Raw genomic sequence first — 24866 nt, 5'->3', positions numbered from 1 at the left:
TTCTTTCTTCTTAAATTGCATGCCGCGCCATGTCATCAGTTTTACCTATGTGGCATATCGTTTAATGAGAATGAAACTCATATAACACTTGCATTAAGAATGACCAGGTGATAAAGTTAAACACTCAACTTTAGCTCCTACAAACATACCTAAGTGTTTAATTTGAATTATCTTGTTTTCCAAAATCACTCAGTGTACACTACGCCAAACAGGCGTGTGGACTTGTCGTCGAGAAATCCTGATCCGATGCAATCAGATACTGCATGCGTGCCCCAACCGTCTCCCTCTTTTCAGGAAATGTGAAAGGGGGCCGGGGAGAAAGGAGACTTTATAACAACGCCGCGAAAATTTTTGAGTTTAGTTACTTTAGTATTTTTATTGTTATTTGACAATTAATGTTTATTTATGGACTAATTAGTTTTGAAAAATTCATCTCGTCATTTACAGTTGAACTGTGTAATTAATTATTTTTGCAACTGTATTTAATGTTCCATACATATGTTTAAATATTCAATGTGATGGGTGCTATAGTAAAATTTTTAGGAATAAGTACTTGTCACCGCAATAGCCACATCACCTTTGTCACTGACAAATTGTCACAATGATGTGCATTATATTGCTTTGGTGATGTTGCGTTTGACATCACCTTATTGTGTGCTTTGCCTCTCAGCAAAAATGTAAAACTTGGCCTAGCTCTCTTCTTGCTACGACTAGCATGCAAAACGCCAAAATAACCTTGCAGCTAGCACAGTGGAGTAACCAGTTAATAATTCAGGTCATGTTTAGTTCCCACCCCGTAAACGCAAAAACACAAAATTTTGCGAAAGAATCTTGCTAATTTGAAGTACTAAATGAAGTCTATTTACAAAACGTTTTGCATGGATGGGCTGTAAATCGCGAGACAATCTAATGAGTCTACTTAATCCATGATTGCAACAGTGATGCTACAGTAATCATCCGCTAATTATTAATTAATCATGGATTAATTAGCATCATTAGATTAGTTTAAATCTGTGCAAAAAGTTTTGTAAATAGACTTCATTTAGTACTTCAAATTGGTAAGATTCTTTTGCAAAAAAAATTTGCAAAAAAACTAAACACGGCCTTATATAAATAAGTGGAGTGGAGACGATGGCCAAAGCAGCAGCCGCCATCGCCTACGTTTGTGGCCGTGCCGCACCGTGCACGAGCGCGTCGCGCCCCTCCACCACAACGAGCTGAGACGACGGCGGAGGAGAGGCGGCCATGGCCATGGAGGACGACGCGAGGAACACGACGGGCAGGAAGAAGGGCGGCCTCAGAACAATGCCCTTCATCTTCGGTGAGCGAGTTCCCTGATCCTGCAGCATCGATTGGTAATAAAACTTGTGCCTGTCGCGCGCGCGCTCTTCTCTAATGGTCGTCCGGTTTTGCTTTTGCACGTACGCTCGACGACGGCGAGCAGCCAACGAGGTGGCGGAGAAGCTCGCCGTGGTGGGGTTCTCGACCAACATGCTGACGTACCTCACCACGCAGCTGCACATGCCGCTCGCCAAGGCCGCCACCACGCTCACCAACTTCGGCGGCACCTCCGCCGCCACGCCGCTCGTCGGCGCCTTCCTCGCCGACGCCTGCATCGGCCGCTTCTGGACCATCGCCGCCGCCTCCGTCGTCTACCAAATCGTGCGCCCCTGCATGCTCCAACAGTAACAGATGATTCAGCTTCTCCTAAATTATTACGCTGACGACGTACGGCGACAGGGCATGGCGCTGCTGACGGTGTCGGCGGCGCTGCCGCAGTTCCGTCCCCCGCCGTGCACGCCGGGGGGCGCGGCGGCGTGCCAGGAGGCGGCGCCGTGGCAGCTGGCGGTGCTGTACGCGTCCCTGCTCCTCAACGCGGTGGGCGCCGGCGGGTACCGGCCCTGCATCGTGGCGTTCGGCGCCGACCAGTTCGACGAGTCGCGGGCGGCGGAGCGCGCGCGCTCCTGGGGCTTCTTCAACTGGTACTACTTCTGCAACGGCGCGTCCATGCTGGTCGCCGTCACGGCGGTGGTGTACGTGCAGGACAACGTCGGCTGGGGCTGGGGCCTCGGCGTGCCGGCCGCCTGCATGGGCGTCTCCGTCGCCGCCTTCGTCTCCGGGTACCCGATGTACCGCCGGCTCGACCCCGCGGGGAGCCCGTTCACGCGGCTCGCGCAGGTGGTCGCCGCCGCCGCCAGGAAGCGGCGGCTGCCGGCGGCCGACGTCCACGCCGCGGCGCTCTACGAGAACGACGACCTCGACGCGCCCATCTCCATGTACGGCAAGCTCGTGCACACGGACCAGCTCAGGTGCGCCGCCGCCGCATCCTCTCTGCTGCCTACTCTGCTCTGCTCTCTCACTGCCGTGCCACTCCATAGTCTGTCTATTTCCAACCAAGTTTCGAGCCGAGAAGATGATTAGATGAATGGATTGGATCGACAATCTTGGCCGATAAAAACACAAGAAATTGACAAGAAAGGATCACGGCCATGGGAGATCTAATCCAATTGCATTGATGAACAAGAGGCCAGAAGATATCACAAGGCCACTTCACGTGGCGCCAAAAATGGACTCGGTGCCATGTCGCAACACTAGCATGTGGTTCACTAGCATGTGGAACACTAGGATATGTCCTCTAGTGAATGAAATTCCTTGCGGACAGAGAACGAAGTAGTTCTAAGTGTTTCCTCTTCCCCTTCCTTTCCAATAAGGGAACTAGATCCATGAAGAGGTGGCAACAACCATGAGAAAACCAGTACTAGTTTATTTATATTTAAAAAAAACAGTAGTTTAACGAGTTATTCAAGGTTTGGATATCCGAAAACACCTTATTGTCAACGTGGCAGAGTTTAGTAAAATATTTTAAGCATTTCCACATGGTTTGAAGTGTTTTAAGCATTTCAACAAATTACTATAAGCTGGGTACATTAGATATTTAAATACGACACCTTTTTCTTACATAATTTTCTGTTGAATCCAGAACAGAAATGATCGAGTTCAAGTCGTCATGCTGTCCATTTTGACATTGAACGTGGTGCTGTTTTTATTGTTTAACTGACACTGTTCCGGTGTGCGCTTGCCTCCGGTGTGCAGCTTCTTGGACCGCGCGGCGGTCGTCACCGACGGCGACCTGGTCACGCCGGCCGACGCCTCCTCCGGCAAACCATCGCCACCGCCCGTCCCGAACCCGTGGCGCCTGAGCACGGTGCACCGCGTGGAGGAGCTCAAGTCGGTGATCCGCATGGGCCCCATCTGGGCGGCGGGCATCCTGGTGATCACGGCGTCGTCGACGCAGCACACCTTCTCCCTGCAGCAGGCGACCACCATGGACCGCCGCCTCGCGCCGGGCCTCTCCGCGTTCCGGATCCCCGCGGGCTCCATGACCGTCTTCGCGCTGCTCGCCATGCTCCTCACCCTCTTCGTCTACGACCGCGCGCTCGTCCCGCTGGCGCGCCGCGCCACGGGGCTGGACCGCGGCATCTCCTTCCTCCACCGCATGGGCGTGGGCTTCGCCCTCAGCGCGCTCGCCACCCTGGTCGCCGGCCTCGTGGAGCGCCGCCGCAGGGCCGCCGCGGCAGCGGCCGGCGCCGCGGACGCCGGCACGTCCCCGCTGTCCGCCTACTGGCTGGTGCCGCAGTACGCGCTGCACGGCGTGGCCGAGGCCTTCACCTCCGTGGGGCACCTCGAGTTCATGTACGACCAGGCGCCCGAGAGCATGCGCAGCACGGCCACGGCGCTCTTCTGGCTGTCCATCTCGCTGGGGAGCTACGCGAGCACGGCGCTGGTGGACGCCGTGCACCGGTGGAGCGCCGGCCCCGGCGGCGCCAACTGGCTGCCCGACAACATCAACCACGGCAGGCTGGACTACTACTACTGGGTCGTCACGATGCTGCAGCTCGTGAACCTGGCGTACTACGCCATTTGCGCCAAGCGGTTCACGTTCAAGCCCGTGCAGCTCCACAAGGAAGCCGAGGAAGAAGAAGAAGAAGGCGGCAAGGCGCTGGTGGAGCTGCAGGAGAAGGTTTGAGCAGCATTGCCCGGACGTGCAGCTCCACAGATCTACATAGGTACAAAGCAGGTAATTAGTGAGCACTAGGCAGATTGTCTGAAACTCCCGGTTGATGCATCAGTTGTAGTCATGTACTAGATCAGAAACAGAGGGAGGTGCAAGCAACATCGAATTTGTCAGGAACAGACTGAACCTCCATGTTGCTGCAAGCAACCTAATTTGTAAATTGCAAAAGCTCAAAGTGGCAACTCAGTTGTACTGTGACTAGAAAGCAGGCACTAGGTAAGTGTAGTCTGAACCTCGATGTTACTGCATATTTGTGTGTGTAAGCATTTGCTTGTACATTAGGGATAAAGAGAGATTGTTCAGGCAAGCAGTTTCTGACAGTTCTCCAGCTAAACTGCCAAATCATGCAACACATTTCGCAATTCCAGAAACAATTCTTATCTTCAATCATGCCACAGCTGACAGTTTATTAGAACTCAATAGTACTTCATTATTCAAGTACTGGAAGCCACCTAGAAATTGGAAACAAGCTTGAAGTTTTGTACACACAATTTGACATGGACTCCCCAAGCTGAGACTTCGCAGTTGCAGAGCAGATAAACGGAGTACTGGGTGCCGCCTCCGATCCTTAGTAGGAGTACTGAGTACACAGCGATCCGGCCGCAGGACGGGCGGGCGGCGGATCACACGGTGAACTTGATCTCGAACCCGGCGGACGGATCGACGGGCTCGGCGGGGGAGGGGACGACGGCGGTGACGGTGGCGGCGGGGGGCCCGACGGGGAGGCGACGGGTTATCATGTCCTCGATCTTGGCGGGGTCGCCGGAGAGGAGCGCCTCCACGCTGCCGTCGCGGCGGTTGCGGACCCAGCCGGCGAGACCGAGGGACTCGGCCGTGGAGGCGGTCCAGTCGCGGAACCCGACCCCCGTGACGCGGCCCTTCACCACCACGCGGACCGCCTTCCGCGCGGGCTCCGTCTGCCGCTGCGGCGCGGGCGGAGACGAGGCGTCGGCGGGCGCGGAGGTGGCCATGGCGCCGGCGCCGGCGAGAGGCGGTTCGGGACTCGGCGGGCAGTGGAGCGTGCACGAGGGGGCCGCGGCGACCGAGAGCGAATGTTCTCGAAGTAAGCGTTTTTTATTTTTATATTTTTGAAAATCGTTTTTTACAAAAAATATATTTTTAGTTTTATAATTTACAGTTTTATACCCCTACCGCCAGATAGTGCATTCAATCCCGCCAGTTAGTGCACGTGATTTTTCACGATAGTTTCATCCACATGAAAAAAGCAGGCCTAAACAAGACATAGCGGGCCGCTAAAAAGGATCAGCAGCAGTTACGACGTGGCTACATCACAAATAGTTCCAAAATATTATGAAACTGGAAGCAATTTAGCACGCGAAAGGTGTTTGTTATATATATTAAAAAAATTGTAGTACACCAAGAAGGTGTGCGTAGCTTACCCTCTCTTTGCCGTGTGACTGCGATGCGTACGGTGGCCGCGTCGATCGATGGGGATCCGCGGGGAGGGACCCTGGGCGGGTGATCACCCTGATCGGATCTGGGACGTGCCTTGCACACCGCCACACCGGCACCGTTTCACAAGAGACGACATAGGATGGCCGGGCCCTCGCGCTGGACCAGTGATTCCTTGTAAGATGGATCGCGACACGGCACGCGCATTGAATGCAAGTAGATGGAGCAGTGCGCAGCAGCAGCCTGACGCCCCGCCACCGGGCGGCCGGTGCCCGCTGCCCGCCGCCCGGCTGCCAGGCGGCCGCCTCCCGTCAGGGGTCTTCATGTAAGAAAACCTAAATTTTATTTACATATAGGTCCCTACCGCCCGGCAGAGGGGCGGCAGGCCCCCTGCCGCCCCGCAGCCGGGCGGTAGAGGTATAAAACTGTAAATTATGAAAATAAAAATATATTTATGTAAAAAACAATTTTCAAAAATAAAAAAAATAAAAAAAACGCTCGAAGTAATGTTAGAGCGGAGGCTTGGGCCTTTTGGGCCTCGTTTGATTTGTAGCTCTGACGGCCCTATTGCTCACATTCCTCAATGCATTTTTGACAAAATCTAGCGTGGGGCGTAAATTGGTAACTCTTAATTGTATTTCCATTTTTTTATTTAAATATTTATACTATTTTTTAAATTGTGAGAAGTAATATGAATATTTGAACTAAAGAGATTTGGAGATGGACCTAAGAGTCACCAATTTGGACCCTAAATCTACCGTCAATTCAGATTATTGTAGGGTGAATGATTCCGGTAAACGGGTCAATCCTGTAATCACTAATCAGATTTTATAAAAAATGAAACATGGCTTCATCAAGTGTAAAACGATTTGGCTTTTCCCTATGGCAATTAGGCAGACACCTCCATGCCTGACCATAAAAAACATGGTCGATGAGCAACTGTATAGTGAGTGACCACGGACACGGATACGAGTGCACCAAGCAATCACCATTCACACAATTCTGGTCGTATCCCAAATCTTACACGAGCAAGTGCTGATACAGTCGTGAAGGTCACACATCCAAATATCAAAACTTTAAATTCAAAAACCTGTCGATACAACTAGAACTAGCATTATGCATTCGACCATTTTTTTTTTCAACCGAGTTTGTGACCGACAAAGCACACGATTACAGAATCCGCAGTTGTCATCGACACCAAACGGCGGACGAACCAGGCGCCGCGCCAATCAGGCGGTGGGCTTGCGGCGGAACCCCTCGGCGGGGTCGACCGGGTCGGCGGGGGAGGGCACGACGGCGGTGACGGCGGCGGCTGGCGGGCCCACGGGGATCCGCCGGGCCACCATCTCGTCGACCTTGTCCGGGTCCCCGGAGAGGAGCGCCTCCACGGTGCCGTCGCGGCGGTTGCGGACCCAGCCGGCGAGCCCCAGCGCGCGCGCTGTCTCCACAGTCCAGTCCCGGAAGAAGACCCCCTGCACGCGGCCCTTCACCACCACGCGCACCGCCTTGGGGGCCGGGGCCGGGGACGGCGGCGGGGGAGGGTCGGACGGGGCGGCCGCGCACGCCGCCATGCCGCGGCGGGGCGCGGTGGCCGTGAAGGGGCGGAGGAAGCGGGGCGCGGTGGCGCAGGTGGAGGGGAACATTCTGGAGGAGCCGAGGAGGACGCGAATACGCGATGCGTTCTTTGAGATGGTCGGACGGAGGGGCCTCTCGATCTGAGATTCTGAGTTCTCCCCTCTGGTGGATGCTGGTGGTGGTATGGTAGACTACTGGGCCGAATCAGAAGGTGGGCTTGGGCCGGACGTATTACGTGTTGGGTCAAGTAAATCAAAACTCGCCAAGTTCATGTGTTGGTTTCCTTGGGTTCTGGTTTGTTTCCGGACCAGCCCGGTGTGGGTTGGCTTTGCATGGGCTGCCATCGGTTGGTTAATTTGTTGGCTTGGTTTGGTTTGACAGTGGCGATTCAAAACCAGTTTTTGTAAAACACATGTTTAACCTGTTCTTTTTAGCAAAAAAAGATTTTAGCTCGTTGTTAGCGTGTGGATTCTTGACAACACCAGCATTCCTGGGCTTCAATATTTGAAATCCAATCGACTTCAATTTGCTCAACAGACAAGCAAAAAAACTAGAATACGGTATGGTTCAAAAAAAAAAAAAACTGTCACAACTCAACGACGACAGCCGCATTTTGTTTGAACATGATGTGCTCAATCCCTCCCAAAATTTCAGGAATGCCGGACTCTTACAAGTCGACAGTGTCTAATCTTGAATAAAAGCATACTTCTAGTTTTGCGGATCAGGACTTCAGGATCTGATCAACACAAGCACAAGTGCTGTTTCCGGACTTAATCTTGTCGACGTTATCAGCATTCAGAAAAAAAAGGGAATGCAGAATGTGCTTTAAGCTGGCAAGATTGTTTGTACGCTTCATTTTATTCGACCCGTAGAGGCACAACACAAGGAACTGCAGACAGAATCTGACACACCTTGGACTCGTTTCCATTCTGAAGATAAATGACAGGTGCATAAACCAGTTGGGTCAAGTAAATCAAAACCAGTTTTCGTATTAATTAAAAAAACAGTTTTCGTAAAACATGTTTCAGCCTGATTTTTAGGAATGCCGGACTCTTACAAGTCGACAGTGTCTAATCTTGAATGAAGCATTCTTCAAATTTTGCGGATCAGGACTTCAGGAGATCTGATGAGCCCAAGCACAAGTGTCAAGTGCTGCTTCCGGACTTAATCTCGTCGACGTTATCAGCAAAGGGAGAATGTACAATGTGCTTAAGCTGACAGGATTGTTCGGACGCTTCATTTTATTTGAACCGTAGAGGCACAAGGAACTGCAGAGGGAGTCTCACACACCTTGGACTCGTTGCCATTCTGAAGATAGATGACAGATGCATAATTCAGAAGATAAAGCGCTGATGTCCAAAATTCTTACAACAGCACGTTCAAATTCGCTATCTTTACACCACGAGGACTATAAATTTCGGACCAACCCAGGGCTCCCTCCATTCCATCCACACGAACCAGCCCAAACGCAGGAGATCGATGTCGATGGCGTCCAGCAAGCTCGTCGCCCTTCTCTTCGCCTTGGCCGCGGTGGCTGCGGCAACGGCTGTGCAGCCGTCCGAAGCGAGGACGATCCAAGGACTCGGCGGCGGGGCAGACCAAGTGCTGCGCCCCACGACGTTCCACAACACCGCGCCGTCGCCGGGCTCGCCCGGCGGCGTAGTCCCACCCCAGCCCACCACTGCAAGCGCCCCGCCGCCGCCGCCGCCGGCGCTGACGGAGTGCATGACGCCGCTGATCGGCATGGTGCCGTGCATGGACTACCTGACCAACCTCACCGTGCTGGCGGCTCCGGCCGCGTGCTGCGACGGCCTCAAGGCGGTCATCCGCGACGCCCCCATCTGCCTCTGCCATGGCATGAACGGCGGCATGAACAGCCTCATCATGCCCCGGCACATCGACCCTGTCCGGATGATCATCCTCCCGCTCACCTGTGGCGCCCTGCTGCCGCTCCAAACGCTCTTGTCCTGCAACAGTAAGCTACACACAACCTTTTCATGCAAATATATATGGTCCATTATGTTTGGAAAGGGGATTGATCATAACATGGTGATGTGTTTTGACAGCGCAACATGTGCCGCCGATAATGCCACCGATGCCGGCGCCGGCGCCTGCCGATGCTCCTGCAGCGTCACCGTAATCAGGTGATTCATCTTGTTTGAGGCACACCTTATTTTGAATGATCTTTTGAAATTCTTGTTGTAACTGCCACCTAATAATATCCTCTTCTTGTTTTGTCTTCGGATAGTATGTCGGAGCAGTAGCAACTAGCAAGAGGATGCATATGCATGGATGGTTGTGGAGTCACTAGGGTCTAGGGGTACCGTCTTCTTATAGTTTTAAGATGATCTTTGGATAATAGCACTGTTTAGGTAGAGGGGAATTATTGTAATCATAGATACAGTCATGTAATTATTCCGTTTGAACGATGCGATCGTCAATGTCGGATTTATATATATACTAGATATTAAATAAATGGCGGTCTACGTTGTGATTGTGATACCTGGATCTATGATATCTCATATTTGCTTCTGAATTTATTTTCGACTCGTCAGTGTTTTGTATGGTCATAAAACTACGTGTACCATAGACGACCAGTGCACGGATATATATATATATATATATACTAGAGTAAAGCTGAGCTGATTGCAGTCTTTGTTTCTTCTTTTCTATCAAAAGAGAATTAAGGGAGTATATATTATTGGTATAAAAATTATAAAACTATTCTGATAATCATGCAAGTCTGTTGCATAGTCATATATAGGGCAGAGTTTTTTGAAGTTCTTAAAAGCGGTCGTCAACAAGACCTATTGAGTGTCGCACTTGAGCAAATCGAAAGAACATGAGTTATGGAGAGCCGTTCAAATGCAGTCGCGCAAGTTCTCCGGCTTTGTGAATTGAGATATCATCTTGAATTGAAGATCATCTATACGTGATTGTTCATGAAATTCAGTGTTACTGTTTTTCCTTAAGAATTCCTGAGCCATTGCATTAACAGGTGTCCAGTGCTTCCACGTATCAACTCGGAAGTTTCGTTTGCCAGCAAATTATTCATGGGTTAATTGGATCTATAACAATTGTCACGTTTTGGAGATACACCATTACTCTTGCCATTATAATTTTACATACGTATCTTTTCGATGTGTTTATAAAAAAATTTGGATTAAAATGCCCTCATCTTCAACCTCCCACCCCTATCTAATTTCTCCCCCATCATCGAGCTGGCGAGGCAGTCGGCGGCCGCGGTGCGTGATGAGCGGCACGCGCACGACCGCGCTGCTGCTGGCGCGGAGGTACCGCTGCGTGCATGGCACGACACCAGGTACGCCACCACGGTCTGCAACTCCATGAGGAAGCGGCCGATGTAGCTGGGGCCGTACGTGACTGCAGAAGACTATATATCGCTCACGCGATAAATCCGAGTACCATGGTCTAAAGAAATTCCACCTGGACCAGTAAGCTAAATTCAGGTCAATAAACTATCAAAGCAGTTAGATGCTTAGAGCGAAGCCCAGTATGTCATGTTTGAACTCCTGTTTTGGCTCACAGTTGGGCCCAACATTCTACTACGTTAAGCATTATTGGCACCCCCTTTTTCTTTCTATTTTCTGTTTCTATTTTATTCTTTTCTTTTTCTAGACACTTTCTTTTTGATGCTGTGATCACATAAAAACATAAACTTTTCTTTTCTAGAAATAAGGATGTAGTGTATCTCATTCTTTTATATTTATTCATTTTTTCTGTTTTAGTTGTTAATGTTTTTTAGATTTAGATTATTTTTCTTTATTCTTTCTATTTCTTTCCATCATTCTTTTCATTTCTTTTTTCCTATTTTTTATTCTAAATTTGTATATACAAATTTGTTTCAATATATATAAGTAAGCTTGCATATTCTTTTGTTCACATTTAAGAGGGATTCATACTCAATATATACTAATTTATCTGTCTGTATCGTAGATTCATAAATTAGTGTGTGAAATATTTTTTTCTTTTATATGCTATTTTTTTCATGTAAAATTATTTATATGTGTGTAATTAATTTGTTTGTGATGCTAAATTACTTATTTGTTTTGTAGATTAAATCGTTCCGTGGCGTTGCCCCATTTATTTGTGATATTCATTTTTATTATTTTTTCTATACAATCAAATGTTCGCTATGTGTAATATTTTGTTCGTTGTACATTGTTATTTGTTCATTATGTTTAATTTTTTCGGAGAAAATAATCATTTGTTCGTGTTCTTAAAATATTTGTTTCCAAAATCTGAAATTACTTATTTAGTGTTAATTTTTTTTTTTGAAAAATATCATGCAAATATAGGCAAGTGTAGTCTTATTTTGAAGATTTTGCCATTAGAAAGATAATAATGCATTTTAAATTTAATTTGGATGCGCAGTTTAATAGTTATAGATTTTTTTAGTTTTAGATTTGCATGCATGTGGTGATGTCACAATTTTGGTCTATTTTCGCATGTATGTATGCACATATTATCTTCTATTTGTTGTCAACAAGGGCAGCAACGAAAATAGGTCGGCCCAAATTTAATGTCTCACAATAGTAATTACCTCATGAACTCATACATTTTAGGTGATGGTTTGTGCGGAACCATCACCTGAAGTGGTGGATAGTCCATATGCGACGGTCGAGAAGGCCACGTACGCCTACGACGCCACCGCGAGGCGCGTGCTGGGGCGCTGGGCCATGCCCAACTTCCCCAACCCCGCGGCACGGCCTGCCCGTGCCACAGTGCCGACGACGGAGGCCACAACGCTCGAGGATCTCACGCAGGCGGGCACGCTCAGGAACTTGCCGTGCGCCAATAGCCGCCGGCACTTCGTGCTCATGTGCCCTTTTCCCACTAGGCAGGGGCACGGGCGGAGCGGCGGCGGCAGCCGCCACGAGGTGCGTGCGGCGGCCAGGCAGGAGGTGAGCAGCGGGGCTGCTGCGGGCCGGCGGGCACTTAGGGGGTTGAGGATGGGGGAGAAATGAGATAGGGTGGGAGGTTGAAGATAGAGCATTTTGGTCAAAAAAATTTCATAAACACATCGTATGGCATATCTTCAGAAAGTGTGTAATTGTAATAGCATGTTTCTGATATTGCAAATAATAATGGTGTATATCCGAAACATAACAATTTTAATGGCATACCAGAACGCTCCATCACAGCCATATTTTTTATTTATTTAATTGACCTATGTAGAATGGTCTGTGGAACACATGCATGTAGCATTCATTATTCGGTGGCTTTGCGTTAAGCTGGTTCAGCCAATCCTGGGGACCTCGGCGACGGTGTCAACCCAGAGACGGACGCGCTTCGGGTCGAAATCTTGGGGGACTATGGTGCCAACAGGGACCGGCTCCACATTGAGGTCCGGCCGCTCCGCATTGATCTTCTCCGTCGCCTCCTTGATCGTGCTTCCCACTAGCTCAGGCCACTCTGTCTTGGGAGTAGCATCACACCCCTTGCCATCACCAACTGCCGAGCTGCTCATCTTCTTCAGAGATATATACCTGCAGATTTTAATCTCTGCACATATGTTATACATGGGAAAGCTAACTAAAGCAGAAGAGGAAATTGAATGAAGTAGGAGGGGATCGGAGTACTTCTCACCACAAGATGTAAGCACTTCGAATGCTGCTTCTTCTTGTATGTTTGAGGGGTAATGCTTGGTGAACGTAAGTTGGATCGTATTTATAGGGCAGCAACACGTTTTGTTCAGAGCCTTGTGTGCACAAGCAACCGCGGGAAAGTTGAACTTGAAGCCATGTCTGCCGAACCTTATCCGACTATGTATGGAATTTGTCATTGCCAGCATACATGTTGGACCGGGAAACTCTCTCAATGGCGATCGAGCAAGTTGATGCGTGCAGACAAAACCAAACCTTGTGTTTTCCAGGAACTCATGCAGAACACAAATTGAAAACTGTAAGACATCAGTAGGTTGGACTCGGCTCGTCCTTGACTCCTTGTCAAGCAGAGATCTTGCTGACTCACTCCACCCCGGGCCGGGCTTCGGTGTCCCTGCCGTCAGCGTTGAGCAGGTGAGGCCGCAGGAGTTGAGAACTGAGATGTTCCAGCTAGCTTTGGTTCTGTGCGAGCAGATCTCACGGCGCAACCACGGAGGCAGCGTCGTCGGTGGCCTCTGGGCCCGCGCCCAAGATACGAGGTGTGTTCCAGTTCCAACGCCAACTCCGGTGAGCTCGTGCGGCGAGCTGCGGTGGCGGGAGCGGCGCCCGCCGTTGAGGTGGCCTCGCGCCCTCATATCTGTCGCTGAGCTCTCCAGCTCGGGAGCCAAAACGAGCTGGCCCAGACGAGCCGGAGCCGACATCCACCCCTAAATGTGACCCCAACGTGGCCACGTACAATTCATCTGATCCTCTAACGTCTGGTTCATCTTGTCCCAACATGCACAGTCCTGGACCCGACTCTTCCAGAAGGGGCAGCAAGAACAGGCCACAGAAAGAACAATCCCAGCAATGGCAGCAAGGTGTGCTCTTTCTGCCCCATCCAGCGTGGTTCGCCAACCCCTCTACGGCAACAAGCTCGCCAAGAATCTCACTCCATGCCTGCCGTCGCCAAGAGCCGTGAGGGTGAGAGTGAATGCTGCAAAGCTTCCTCCAGGGGTGAGTGAAAAAAATCAAGAACTGTTTCTGGTAATTGTTGCATAAAGATAGTCCACGGAAGTTTTCACAGGTACCTGTTCGATTCCTGTTATGTTCAGGTTGAGGTGCCCAGGGTGCAGCCGAAGCTGAGCGAGCCCTTCTTGGGGTTCACCCAGACTGCCGAGATCTGGAACTCCAGGGCCTGCATGATGGGCCTCATCGGCACCTTCATCGTGGAGCTGGTAATGAAAGAACTCACAGCATAATCTTCACTAGGATGAAATGTTTCGATTGTTTTGCAACATCTACTTGAGTTTCTGAAGAACTGTGATTCTTAATTCAGGTGCTGAACAAGGGGATTCTTCAGATAATTGGGGTGGAGGTGGGGAAGGGCCTCGACCTTCCTCTTTAATTGCCATTGGCAAAGCTGATTGCAAGCCTTACTCTCTCTCTCTCTCTCTTTTGAAACCTAGGAGTACCTATTATATTGCTCTAAACATTATTCTGTCGAATATAGATACTCATGCAATTCTGTTGCGTAACCATATGACAGAGTTTTTTAAGTTCTCAAAGCGATCCTCAACTAGATCTACTGCTGTGCTGCACTTGAGCAACAAGATCTACTGCTAGTGCATGAAGCGACCATTTAGTCCATCTAGCAACGTTTACCTCTGCTCCGCTTAGGCATATAATCTCTCTCGCTCTTTTTTTTTACCTCCAGACGACCAACCGTACAGCCTAAACACGACAGCTGACCTTCAGTTTCTATTTAAACATTGTTTATATGGCCGTTTAGACGAACAACGGTAACAGTGCTGCGGTTTTTCTTTTCTCAGCGATCTCATGGCCTCAACAGGTTTTTTTTTAAGAGAACAACCTCAACAGGTTCTTTAGCAATGGTTTCTTTAAACATCTGTGTCTGAGCTAATTACCTTGAGACAGTGACCTAGTGTGGCAAGCCCATGTTTTGCCCATTGTGCATGTGTGCTGCATGTCTTATGGGCATCTTGGATGGATGTAACATCACTGGTGTTAATCACCTATAATTAAACCTAGCCACGGACATTAGTTAAACTTACGCGACCAAAACCATTAGCTAAGAATTTTTCTGTTTGACTGGACCAAAACCGGTGCCACCGGTTTTTGGAAACCAGTGCCACCGGTTTTTTCGCGGGTCAGGGGCAGAGCACGCATCTTGGCGTGCCACGCGTCGCCGCCGGCGAGCTGCGCCGAGGATGCGCCACGTCACCTTATCCCCGCCTCACTTATCCCCTCCTGGCGCCGTGTTCCTTTCCCCTCCTCCTTCTCTCTCTCCTCCCGTGCCCTAGCGAGCTGAGCCGCCGTCGCCGCCGCTCCGGCTATCTCTGACCGCCGGGCGTCGATTTCTTCCACCCACACCTGCCTCGCCTCGTCCTCCACCCATCCCCGAGCTCATTTGAGCCGTTCCACGGTCGAAATTGCTTCCCCATCGACATGGCCGCTTGAAGATTCGCCTCACACGTCGATCTCCCTTCTCCGGCCTTCTTCGCGCAAACTGAGCACGGGGTAAGCATCACGACATCCCCCTCGACCTTCCCGAGCCATTCCTTCTTCCATTCCGAGCGCTGGGCGCCAATCTGTGCGCCGCTAGCCGAAACCGGTACCACCGGTTTTGGAAATCCGGTGCCACCGGTTTTGATCTGACCGGTGCCTGAAACCGGTACCACCGGTTTTGTAATCCGGTATCACCGGTTTTGTTAGGTTTGCAACTTCAGCTGAAACTTATAAATTTCATAGGAAATGTTAGAAAAATGGGAAAATGTAAAATTAAGTTTGTTAGCTTCATATTTTCGTGCTCCGTAGGATAGAACTATAAAATGTATTATTTGACAACTTTTACTATATGGTTTTAATTATGCTAGATAAAATGCTTTTAATAGCTTGTAAATGCATAATTGGAGCTAGGAAAATGGTAAAAATATAAAATAAGTTGGCTTAACTTTATTTAGACTCATGCAAGATTTACTTAACCTCTGCTTATGTAGTTGTTCATGTTTAGGCAATAGTGAACTTATACTTGTGTTGTTGCACTTTTTACTGCATCGTCCCTGCATTCATATATATGCATCATTGCATCTTATTTATGTACGCTAGATAGACAACGTGTGGACATGCAGCACGCGGTGTTGGGGCCGAACCACAAGACGGTGCTCGGTGGACATCTCCAGAAGATGGAAGGATCTGTTGAACCAACCGAAGACCCGGCCCAAGGTCGGAAGGGCCCAAGGCCGAAAATAATATTAACACTAACTTAGTTTTACCCTCAGGCAAGCCCCGTTGCACAACCTATTAATATATATATATATATATATATATATGGACACTCCTATTCCATACCCTGGGTACATAATAATATTCGGTACCCGAGCGCACCCACCATCGCGCCTCCGTCCGAGGCCCCCGCCGGGTTTTCCCGTGTGAGCACGCCCGGTCATGGAACTGCCGGGCGCTGGACTCTTCGATCTCGCCAATTTTCCACCAGCAGGCGGTTTCCAGTGCCCGTGCTGCCACGTTGTGTCACCAGATGAATCTGGCAAAAGGCACGATGTGGACCTTTTTGTTATTTGACGCAAAGACCTGTTTGAGCGGTGCTACTGCTGTACATATAAACACTCGCTGTTTTACCAGGCATTGGCATTTTTTGTCCAGGCAACTAGCATTGAATGTAGGAAAAAGTCCCATCTCCTTCATGACAGTTTAACATATATTTCCAATTTGAATACTCATTCGTAGTGTAAAGCTAGCATTTAGAAATGTAAATATGATATCTCTGCAGCAACTGGCTCATCTCATTCATGGGTATCCTAATCCTAGTAGAAATTTCCAATTTGAATACAGATGTTTTACGCCATCATCTTCGTGCTGGCATAAACTAGTAATTGGAAATGTAAGTATAATAACTTGGCTACAACCGGTTTATCTTATTCGTGAGCATCCTAAATACAATAGTTTTACGCCAGTCACAACCATACGTCGTCATAAAAATGAGAGATACAGAGAAAGCTCCTTGTCCCTATGAAGGCCCATTTCCTTGTCCAGACCAGCTGTTGATGTCAAGCGTCATCCTCTGGTTCTACTGATCCTTGTCGTCATCAGCTAGTCGACCTGCTTCATATGGCCTTCAGCTATTGCTGATACTTCATCTGAAATGCAGAAAAAACTGACAAAAAGAGAACTTATACTTGACCTGAAATACAGCACAAAGATCAGATCAGTGGAAAGCATCATTGTGTTGAAGCATTAGCTAAGACAAGCTGAAAATGCATTAGCATGTAATATAGCTCTGGGAAATCAGTAGCATTCACACAAATATAAATCCAGGCTACATTTACTGGGAAATTAAGCAAATGATGTGATACAACCACCTCTGCATCAGGTTTTGCCATAAAAATGAGCAGTGCAAAGTTCAAGAACAGTTTCCAAATGTTACAGAAGAGCTCAAAAATGAATAATCTCCAATATTTATACAGCTAGTTCAAGAAATGAAGGTGACATCAATATGAATCTTCTATTTGTAATACAAAATCACACAGAGAATACCAGCAACGCAAAAAAAGAAAAAACATAAGAGATGTACCCAGGGGAGATGAGCAAATACCGTGGCATGATGGCAGAAGAGATCATGCGGCCAGCGGCATGTCCTGGGCAGTGGGCACTGCTGGTCGGCGAAACACCCACCCTGCGATGTTGCTCCAGTGGTGCTCCTGTTAATCAGGAGATCACTGGTTTGCATTATCAATGTACTCACATACTCAGAGATGCAGTGAAATGAATTAAATTAACTAACTCATGATTGCTGAACCAAAAATTGAATAAACAAAATGAAAGGATAGGCTAGCAAAAAAAAAAAAAAGAGGTGCTGCACACCTGATCTCACCAAATGCCCAAATCACAAGGGAATATATGAAACCACTGCTCCCCATGCACCTTCTGGCCTAATCTGGCCTTCTTCCCTGTATCCGAATCGCTAAATAAAAAACACTGCATCCATAAACAACAAAAACACACACGAAATGATAGTCTAGAATCAAAAGTGCTACAAACAGAACATTCAGATCACACCGAAGAGAAGGTGAAATGAGCAAGGAGTAACAACAAAAGTACGCAGGCTATTTTTATTTCTTACTAGGAGGTCTAGTTCCACAAGACAGAAGCTTCAAAACAATATCGTTCAGAAGGTGAAATGGGCAAGGAGTAAAGAAATTACATGAACTATTTTTATTTCTTACTAGAAGGTTCTGAACTCAACCAGGATAGAATTCTCACTCCCTCATTGTCAGTAAATAGTCAGCTAAAAAGATCGTTGAGAAGGAAGAAAGTCCAGACTGTATGTAGCACCATGCCGTTATACATAGCTATCGAGCCTGCAAGAAACCGTAATTATAATAATGAAACAGGGAAAATGGGACTAGAATAGGTGAAAAAAATTAGACATGTAGGTGCAGATGCAGTAGTACTCAATATAGCATTATCTTCTTATGTGAAGCCAAGAAAAATGGCAGTCTTGATCTTTACTGGAAAATGAAGTTGCCACAACAAACTGAAAATTTGGTTACATGAATTAATTAGAAATGTCACTGGCCACATCAATTTGAAATTTGAAAAAAGATAACTACAGTGAATTAATTAGAAATGTGGTCGCCACATGTATCTGAAAAATTGGCTATAATGGATTGTTCAGAAATGTGAACTCCAATCTAGAGAACTCGATCAATCATCATAACCGTATACTAGTCATTTATATCTCATTTATATGCTGAAATTTAACAGCAAAGGATTGAACGAACCAAGGAAACAGCTATAATCAGCACATAGGAAGTGCTTCGTTTCTGCCCATTATTAGAAGATAGTGACAGTCCTAGCTGATGAAATCCTCAATTCTTAAATATAAAAATCATCCTTATTATCTGCACTAGCCCATTATTTTGCGTTGACTAGTGAAGAAATCCTCCATCATCAGCCATCACTATATCAATTTTTATACTGACAAAAGGAATTCTAGAATACAAAACCAGTGACAGCTTAAGTCCACTAAACAGGTTAAGCATTGCTTTGTCTAAATACCTTCAAAATTTTGCTTTGTCTAAGGAACAATCAACAATTCGTACAGTTCCAATTTGTCAAGCTGGTTAAGTGAAAGAAAGAGCATGCCTGAAAGGAACGATACTGCAAAATCTTCTGTCAAAATATCACAGCACTACTTGCCCTCATGAGCATTTTGTCAAACACTTTACGGGCATGGCGGATGGGCTCCCTTGGACGGGGTGGCACTGATCCTGGTGCAGCAGATGAGCTGCCAGGTTCCATCCCTTGGAGACGTGGCTGCTGCGACCGCTGCAAGGTGAGCTGACATGAACTGTCTTGCACTACTGCTTCACAGGCCTGTCGTACCTGAGCTAGAGGAACCTATACCCTGGAACTGTCTTGCAAGATGGAATTGAATATTAAGAACAAAACTGAAATTGGATAAGAAATGTACTTCTGTCACACTATATGACATCGGAAGCTAAAGTGTGCCGAAATGAATCAGATCGGAATCATGTCAGAAAGATAACCTTGGATTTCGACACCCTGGTGTGCTGCCTCATGGAATCAAATGGGAAATAGGAAAAATATCCTGCAACTCCATGATTGCAACAATCGAATTCCAAAATTCATGTACTATTTGCGTAAATCATTGGCACCACCACGAGAAATCAATCAAATTCAACTAAAATCAGACCGGAAAAGGACACAGGGCACCTTGCGCTGGCGGGGAGAATCAGACCTCATCCATCAGAAGAGCAGATTGCTGGGCAGGGGCCTGGGGATGCTTCTACCGCACATCGCGTGCAGCTGGATCAAAGTGGGCCGCCGTGCCGGATCCGCCCAAATGCTACACCATCGAAGAAGCTCCTGTGGAGCGGAAGGCAGGGCGATGGGTTAGCTCCGCGCGTTAGGTGCATCGGGTTGCAGAACTCTGGTCGGCGGTCGACGGTAACGGTGGCGGCAGCTACTGACCTGTGGGCAATGACGACGGGAGTGGATCACCATGCCGAGCTCGGAACGCACGATGGCAAGATGATGAATGAGTTCCCGCGCGTTAGGATTGGGTCGCGGGACTCTAGCCGGCGGTCGACGGCAATGGCGGCGGCAGGTACTGATCTGATCTAGGGGGCGATGGTGACAGAGCGGATCGACCTCGCAGAGCTCGGAATGGGCGGCGGTGCGACGGGCGAATTTATTATTATTTTTTTTGATGATGAGGGGCGAATTGATCGGCTTGGTGGAACGGGGTGATGACTGGGAAAGAAAAACCGGCGCGGAGGTGGGTCGTCAAAGCCGAGCACTGGCCGGGTGGATCGGATGCTAGGCCAAACCGGGCGCAGGGCGGGTCGAGGCCGGCGCTGCTGCGGGTTGGATCGGGACGCTGGTAGGTTGGCTCGGGTACAGAATTCCCTATTCTATACCTAGGGTACAATATAGAGCTACTATATATATATTACTTATGCATTACGTATAGGAATTGGTTGAAACCCTAGTTGCATGATCTCTAGGTTTCCTTGAGTTTATACTAGTATATTAGGACGATAGTAATGCTATGCTTAAGAGTTCTCGGTACAAGTCGAGTGACTTCTTGTCACTCGCGAGATATAGGATGTCTAGAAGTCGAGTAATTTCCGGTTACTTGCGAGATATGAGATTTATTTATATTCCGACACATGAGTTGTTGAAATGGATATAGAATGCATGGAAATTTGAGACCGGACATGAATTGATGATGATATATAGGTATGGCAGCAGGACATGATTCCTGGGTGTCTTAGTCCCGTCTGAGTTGGTTAAGGACCGTACCATTGTTGGCCCTGCTGATCATATTTGAAATGTACTAACCGCATGCCGGGAGTAGGAGGTAGTCGAAACCGGTAAGCCTAGTATTACCTCGCTTCGAAAGTACAGAACTTCATCACCACCCCTTAGGGCGAGTCGAGTAGTCGCGGAGAAACGGGATGCATATGTTTATTTTTTGTGGTCTCTCGTTGAGCTCGGCTGACTATATGTAGGTGGAGCGGTTCTGTAGTTCGAGGCAGGGAGGGGAAGGGTTGGTGCGTGTGGTCCGACGGGGCATACACATGCCGTGTTGGTTAGGTCCACCTTGTAAGGTTAAATCAAATCGATTCGCCGTCAGTCGCTCTCGGATATGAGCACATTGATCAACTGCGTCACATCGTAGTAATATGATATGGGACATGGATTATATTATATATGTTGATGTCTACTTTAAATTGTGATTAATATTCTACCATGTTTGCTATAGCTAGTTTATGCAAATGATAGATTATGGTTAATTTATATAGAATCTGGGGCTAAAATGATGAAAGTAAGGAATTACTCTAGTTGCTTTTTCTGTAAAATAACCACCAGCCAGATGTCTTGCATGTCTAGATATGTGGGCTAAATTATACCCACTGGTCGGGTAAGTCTTGCTGAGTATTAGTTGCTCAGGGTTTGTTGTTTACCCTATTTCAGGTATAGGAGCTAACTAGGTTTTACATCGGTGGGCTCGATGTGGCATCCTGTCTTCACGCCTCGTTAGTTCTCGATTTATTTTGTTTATTTTATTTATTCTCTATTAATAATGCTCCTTTAGTTAGATTCGTTTCCGCTGCTACTTTTTCTTTTGTAAATTTTAAATTTAAAGCTATTTTGTAAAAGTCTTCATATTATTTACTAATTTTTGTATGATTTTATCATACTGGTACCTTCTGCGCTCGCCTTCGTGCGAGACTTCTGGTGTGTTTCGATCGGCCTGTGGGTTGGAAACAGCCTGTCGAGTTACACTTAATTAAGCTAATGCGCCTGATGTGTTCAAATGATGGCGGTTAAGCTTAATTAAGTGTTTTAACTCGGCGGGTCTGTCACAATGGATCTTTCATTCAATCAGCTCCGACAGTCCTCATCGAGACAATCAATGGATGCATGGCCACTCAATTTGAATCCCAGTTGAGAAACTTATGGCGATCTAAGGGCCTGTTTGGCAGGGCTTCAGCTCCGGCTTCTTCGGCGGCTCCTGCTGGAGCCCTTCCAAACACTTAAATAGTGGAGCGGCTCCATACTGTAGCATGTGAGGAGATGGAGCTGCGGCTTTGCCTACGAGGAGGTGGAGCTGCTGGAGCCACAAAACCCAGTTTCACCTGCTCCAGCTCCGGCTCCACCTTTTTAGCAAGGAGCCAGAGCCCTCCCAAACAAGGCCTATACGTGCTTACAGGCGGGAATTCCGAATCATTCATTTAAAACTATATATCAGATTTAAAAATAGGACATATAGTTTTCATGATCAAAGCATCCGGTTTTGTCCAACTCAGGAGTTGTAATTAGCTACAGGTCAATTTTTTTTTAGAATAGCTATAGGTCAATTTAAAATGTATTTGTTGATGTATTTCGACTCTACATAGGGTAAAACCTCCTCACCCTATACATACAAAGAGCCACGACTAAGTGGCATCCAAATCGAATCAACCTTGTATGTGTTTACCTTCTATTACCTCGTCATATTGTTCCAACCCCTACATGTTCATCTTCTGATCAAAGAAGACTAGAGATGGCGCCCTAGGATAAAAAAAACTCTATTGACATATTATTTGCTTTGGGAAAATTACGACTGTATCTACATCTTCATACTCATTATATCATATATCAACACCTATCCTTTGCTCCACCTAAAGTTTTTAGCTGGATCTGCCACTCAGAAGGTCCAATAAGAGGGAAAAAATGCACTCATCATCAGAGCAATGAAGTGATACCAACAAGAAGAAGATAGTGCAATATCCAAGATGAATTTTTCATTTAATGGTTCGGAGAGATTAATTTGTCCTCATCGGAGCATTGCGCTTGAGGCAAGTGTGCAGAAATTGCACATTCTTGAAGGTCCGATGATGAAGCAAATCAATTGAAGTTTACAATGTCTCACACAACGGATGGTCCAACAATCCAAGATTATACATGCTAGAGTGACAATCCAAAATTGTAGAAGTTGAGGTATTGGAAATAGAGTCCAACATGAAGTGTTGAAGATGTGGATCCCAATACTGATCCGACTCCTGGGGGCGTAACGCTAGGGCGGCGGCGCGGTGAGGTGCGACGGCGGAGCCGTGCGGCTGGTAGGTTGGCGGCGGCAGTGCAACTTTTTTTCTTTCTTTTGATGCAAAAAGTTTTACAAAACATTTTCTTCATTTTTTTTAAATTTTTTATGGAAAAGTTCTACAAACAATTTTTACTTGAATGTTTTCTTGACTTTTTGATGTAAAAGTTGTTTCTTCAAAAAAAAATCAAAATACTTCTGAGTCCCTCTCCTGATATTTCTTTGGACTTTTTTTTATTTAATCCAGATCTAATTTTAATTCACTCCCACGAGGAGTCGAACCTAGACCAGCTGGATGCCACTCAGACGCGGTAACCACTAAGCTAGAAGTCTTTTCGCGTTCTGAATGTACTTTGGTTTGGTGCTAATGATGTATCTTTGATTGAGACTTCCTAGGTGGACACAGATAACACAAGCAGTTGTCATGGTTTATGTATTTTGTGTAATATGTACTCACCATTTTGCTAAAGGAAGAGAGAAATTAAACAAACTGGTAGAGCGATATATTTAAACTACAATGTTACTGCACAACATAACAAAGCTTCCTTTGTATCCAGATATATAGCACACATCGGCAGTAGTACTCAAGCAGACGGTTCTCCCATTACATATTTTCTCCCCCAAGATGAAAGAACCACTCAAAACTCTCCAAGAGCGTGCGTTTATTCTGTTCCGGTGATCTTTTTCTTCAAGGTCTCAATGTCGCTAGCCAACTCTTTCCGGCTTTCCTGCAATCAAACAAGAAAAAGGGCACATATATTTCAGTACATAAGTTGGTTGCGCAGAAATGCGCACACTACCAGTGCAAGAAAAACAGCTAAGGAAGTTGGATTTTTTTGTGAAGAAATAAAGAAGTTGGAATTATTTAAGCCAAATTTACAAGAACTTTCTTTGCGCGCTCTCTCTATCTCCATGCCTTAACAATTCAATGTTTCTAGTGCAGCATTAGCTTTCCTGCAGCCGAAATATGTATGGTTGTTGGACATTGGTTACCTTGAAGAGGAGGTAGCGGTAGACGAACCAGCCGGTGTAGCCGAGGCCAACGAGCTCCATGATCTTGGGTAGCTGCATGCTCAACCACGTACATCATGGCCGCCGGATTAGCCCAGAAAATTCAGAGCGCAGCGCGCACCAACACACACAAAAGGCAAGGCACATGATCATTACCAGAGGCACGGCGTTGATGGCGCCGACGACCACGGACGTCAGCCAGAGCGCGACGATGGCGCCGCCGCCGTACAGGAGCACGGTGGGTTTGTCCTCAACGGCGTCCCACTGCATACACGTGTGTCGAACGAAGGCACGTCACATTGCCTCACGGCCATGGATACCTCTGCGCGGCGGTGCGCAAGGGACAGTAGGTAGCACGCGTCGTACCTTGGCTTTGAGGTCCTCGATGAGCTCGTCGGCGGAGGCCGAGGTGTCCTCGGAGGCGGCCTTCACGCGGAGCAGGGAGAGCCTCGGCGCATCTGCAATCAACGCCGGCCGCCAGAGAACAATCGCCAAAACCCACCACTGATTAGTTCTTCCGGAACCGTCAGATGAATCATCTTGCGCTCTTATCAGAAAGCGCCCCCAACTCCAAGGCAACCAAGTACCAGCAAGTTACCTTGGAGGCGGAGCTGGCAGGCGCTGCGGCGCGGGAGGGCGGCGGAGCGCGGGGCGGCGGGAAGGCGCGCGCCGCCGAGGAGCGCCACGGAGTACGCCGTGGCCGCCATCATGCCGGAGCACCAGCTAGCTCGGGGCAGCTACCCTTATCGCTACGACGGCTAGCTGAAGCGGCTTCTCGGCCTCTCCTTTTTTTTTCCCTCTCGCTCGCTCGGTCTCTCGTTGCTGTGGCGTGCAATGCGACCAAAGTGGAGCGGTTATTGTGCACGTATGCCTGGGCCGCGCCCTGCCGTCCTCTCGCGCTGTGGTGAGGGCACACGTGGCCGGATGCTGGGCTCTGATTGGCCGGGCCCCTATCTTCAAAATCCATGTGGATGGCCTCTCGTTCCCGGGACTGATTTTGATTTTTTGAGAACGGGAGGGAGCAGAGCAG

General features: G+C 47.9%; 6 protein-coding genes and 1 long non-coding RNA gene across 11 annotated transcripts; 2 read left to right on the top strand and 5 right to left on the bottom strand.

Moving 5' to 3' along the window:
- Positions 1-1136: 1136 nt before the first annotated feature.
- On the top strand, positions 1137-4385 carry LOC120669591 (protein NRT1/ PTR FAMILY 3.1-like). Its single transcript, XM_039949382.1, has 4 exons — positions 1137-1321; positions 1445-1662; positions 1741-2309; positions 3094-4385. Exons 1-4 carry the CDS (start codon positions 1246-1248, stop codon positions 4025-4027), a joined length of 1797 nt encoding a protein of 598 aa, XP_039805316.1. The 5' UTR covers positions 1137-1245; the 3' UTR covers positions 4028-4385.
- Positions 4386-4452: 67 nt separating this feature from the next.
- On the bottom strand, positions 4453-5130 carry LOC120669594 (acylphosphatase-like). The gene has a single exon (XM_039949385.1). It carries the CDS (start codon positions 5044-5046, stop codon positions 4699-4701), a length of 348 nt encoding a protein of 115 aa, XP_039805319.1. The 5' UTR covers positions 5047-5130; the 3' UTR covers positions 4453-4698.
- A 1331-nt stretch (positions 5131-6461) lies between these two features.
- Positions 6462-7186, bottom strand: LOC120669593 (acylphosphatase-like). The gene has a single exon (XM_039949384.1). It carries the CDS (start codon positions 7129-7131, stop codon positions 6718-6720), a length of 414 nt encoding a protein of 137 aa, XP_039805318.1. The 5' UTR covers positions 7132-7186; the 3' UTR covers positions 6462-6717.
- A 4935-nt stretch (positions 7187-12121) lies between these two features.
- On the bottom strand, positions 12122-13006 carry LOC120669592. Its single transcript, XM_039949383.1, has 2 exons — positions 12674-13006; positions 12122-12589 (listed from the first exon to the last, which is right to left on the bottom strand). The coding sequence occupies exons 1-2, from the start codon at positions 12876-12878 to the stop codon at positions 12324-12326; spliced, it is 471 nt and encodes a 156-aa protein (XP_039805317.1). The 5' UTR covers positions 12879-13006; the 3' UTR covers positions 12122-12323.
- A 455-nt stretch (positions 13007-13461) lies between these two features.
- On the top strand, positions 13462-14237 carry LOC120669595 (light-harvesting complex-like protein OHP1, chloroplastic). The gene is made up of 3 exons (XM_039949386.1): positions 13462-13686; positions 13785-13907; positions 14009-14237. Exons 1-3 carry the CDS (start codon positions 13540-13542, stop codon positions 14075-14077), a joined length of 339 nt encoding a protein of 112 aa, XP_039805320.1. The 5' UTR covers positions 13462-13539; the 3' UTR covers positions 14078-14237.
- A 2234-nt stretch (positions 14238-16471) lies between these two features.
- LOC120671245 lies at positions 16472-20179 on the bottom strand. Of its 5 annotated transcripts, none has more exons than XR_005673563.1 (5): positions 19705-20179; positions 17912-19599; positions 17572-17685; positions 17303-17426; positions 16472-16891 (listed from the first exon to the last, which is right to left on the bottom strand). It is a non-coding gene; the product is annotated as an uncharacterized LOC120671245 (long non-coding RNA). The 5 variants fall into 5 exon arrangements; XR_005673561.1 differs by having other exon boundaries at positions 17303-17408; XR_005673562.1 differs by having other exon boundaries at positions 17303-17408; positions 17572-18068; positions 18162-19599.
- Positions 20180-23300: 3121 nt separating this feature from the next.
- LOC120671084 (protein CURVATURE THYLAKOID 1A, chloroplastic-like) lies at positions 23301-24706 on the bottom strand. The gene is made up of 5 exons (XM_039951321.1): positions 24435-24706; positions 24203-24294; positions 23993-24100; positions 23819-23890; positions 23301-23553 (listed from the first exon to the last, which is right to left on the bottom strand). Exons 1-5 carry the CDS (start codon positions 24544-24546, stop codon positions 23488-23490), a joined length of 450 nt encoding a protein of 149 aa, XP_039807255.1. The 5' UTR covers positions 24547-24706; the 3' UTR covers positions 23301-23487.
- Between the last annotated feature and the right edge of the window lie 160 nt (positions 24707-24866).

The sequence above is a fragment of the Panicum virgatum genome, chromosome 4N (genome assembly GCF_016808335.1).
Source record: "Panicum virgatum strain AP13 chromosome 4N, P.virgatum_v5, whole genome shotgun sequence".
Lineage (NCBI taxonomy): Eukaryota > Viridiplantae > Streptophyta > Magnoliopsida > Poales > Poaceae > Panicum > Panicum virgatum.
The sequence above is the reverse complement of the archived record's forward strand: the minus strand, read 5'-3'. Positions and strand labels throughout refer to the sequence as shown.

What these genes read in the sequence shown, in the direction of transcription:
- LOC120669591 (XM_039949382.1), top strand. Translation starts at nt 1,246, where the DNA reads ATGGCCATGGAGGACGACGCGAGGAACACGACGGGCAGGAAGAAGGGC. An exon ending in AACAATGCCCTTCATCTTCG is followed by an intron (nt 1,322 to 1,444) that starts GTGAGCGAGTTC and finishes GACGGCGAGCAG; the next exon opens with CCAACGAGGTGGCGGAGAAG. An exon ending in GTGCACACGGACCAGCTCAG is followed by an intron (nt 2,310 to 3,093) that starts GTGCGCCGCCGC and finishes TCCGGTGTGCAG; the next exon opens with CTTCTTGGACCGCGCGGCGG.
- LOC120669594 (XM_039949385.1), bottom strand. Translation starts at nt 5,046, where the DNA reads ATGGCCACCTCCGCGCCCGCCGACGCCTCGTCTCCGCCCGCGCCGCAG.
- LOC120669593 (XM_039949384.1), bottom strand. Translation starts at nt 7,131, where the DNA reads ATGTTCCCCTCCACCTGCGCCACCGCGCCCCGCTTCCTCCGCCCCTTC.
- LOC120669592 (XM_039949383.1), bottom strand. Translation starts at nt 12,878, where the DNA reads ATGCTGGCAATGACAAATTCCATACATAGTCGGATAAGGTTCGGCAGA. An exon ending in CGAAGTGCTTACATCTTGTG is followed by an intron (nt 12,590 to 12,673) that starts GTGAGAAGTACT and finishes ACATATGTGCAG; the next exon opens with AGATTAAAATCTGCAGGTAT.
- LOC120669595 (XM_039949386.1), top strand. Translation starts at nt 13,540, where the DNA reads ATGGCAGCAAGGTGTGCTCTTTCTGCCCCATCCAGCGTGGTTCGCCAA. An exon ending in CTGCAAAGCTTCCTCCAGGG is followed by an intron (nt 13,687 to 13,784) that starts GTGAGTGAAAAA and finishes TGTTATGTTCAG; the next exon opens with GTTGAGGTGCCCAGGGTGCA. An exon ending in GCACCTTCATCGTGGAGCTG is followed by an intron (nt 13,908 to 14,008) that starts GTAATGAAAGAA and finishes TTCTTAATTCAG; the next exon opens with GTGCTGAACAAGGGGATTCT.
- LOC120671084 (XM_039951321.1), bottom strand. Translation starts at nt 24,546, where the DNA reads ATGATGGCGGCCACGGCGTACTCCGTGGCGCTCCTCGGCGGCGCGCGC. An exon ending in TCGAGGACCTCAAAGCCAAG is followed by an intron (nt 24,101 to 24,202) that starts GTACGACGCGTG and finishes ACGTGTATGCAG; the next exon opens with TGGGACGCCGTTGAGGACAA. An exon ending in ACCGCTACCTCCTCTTCAAG is followed by an intron (nt 23,554 to 23,818) that starts GTAACCAATGTC and finishes GTTTGATTGCAG; the next exon opens with GAAAGCCGGAAAGAGTTGGC.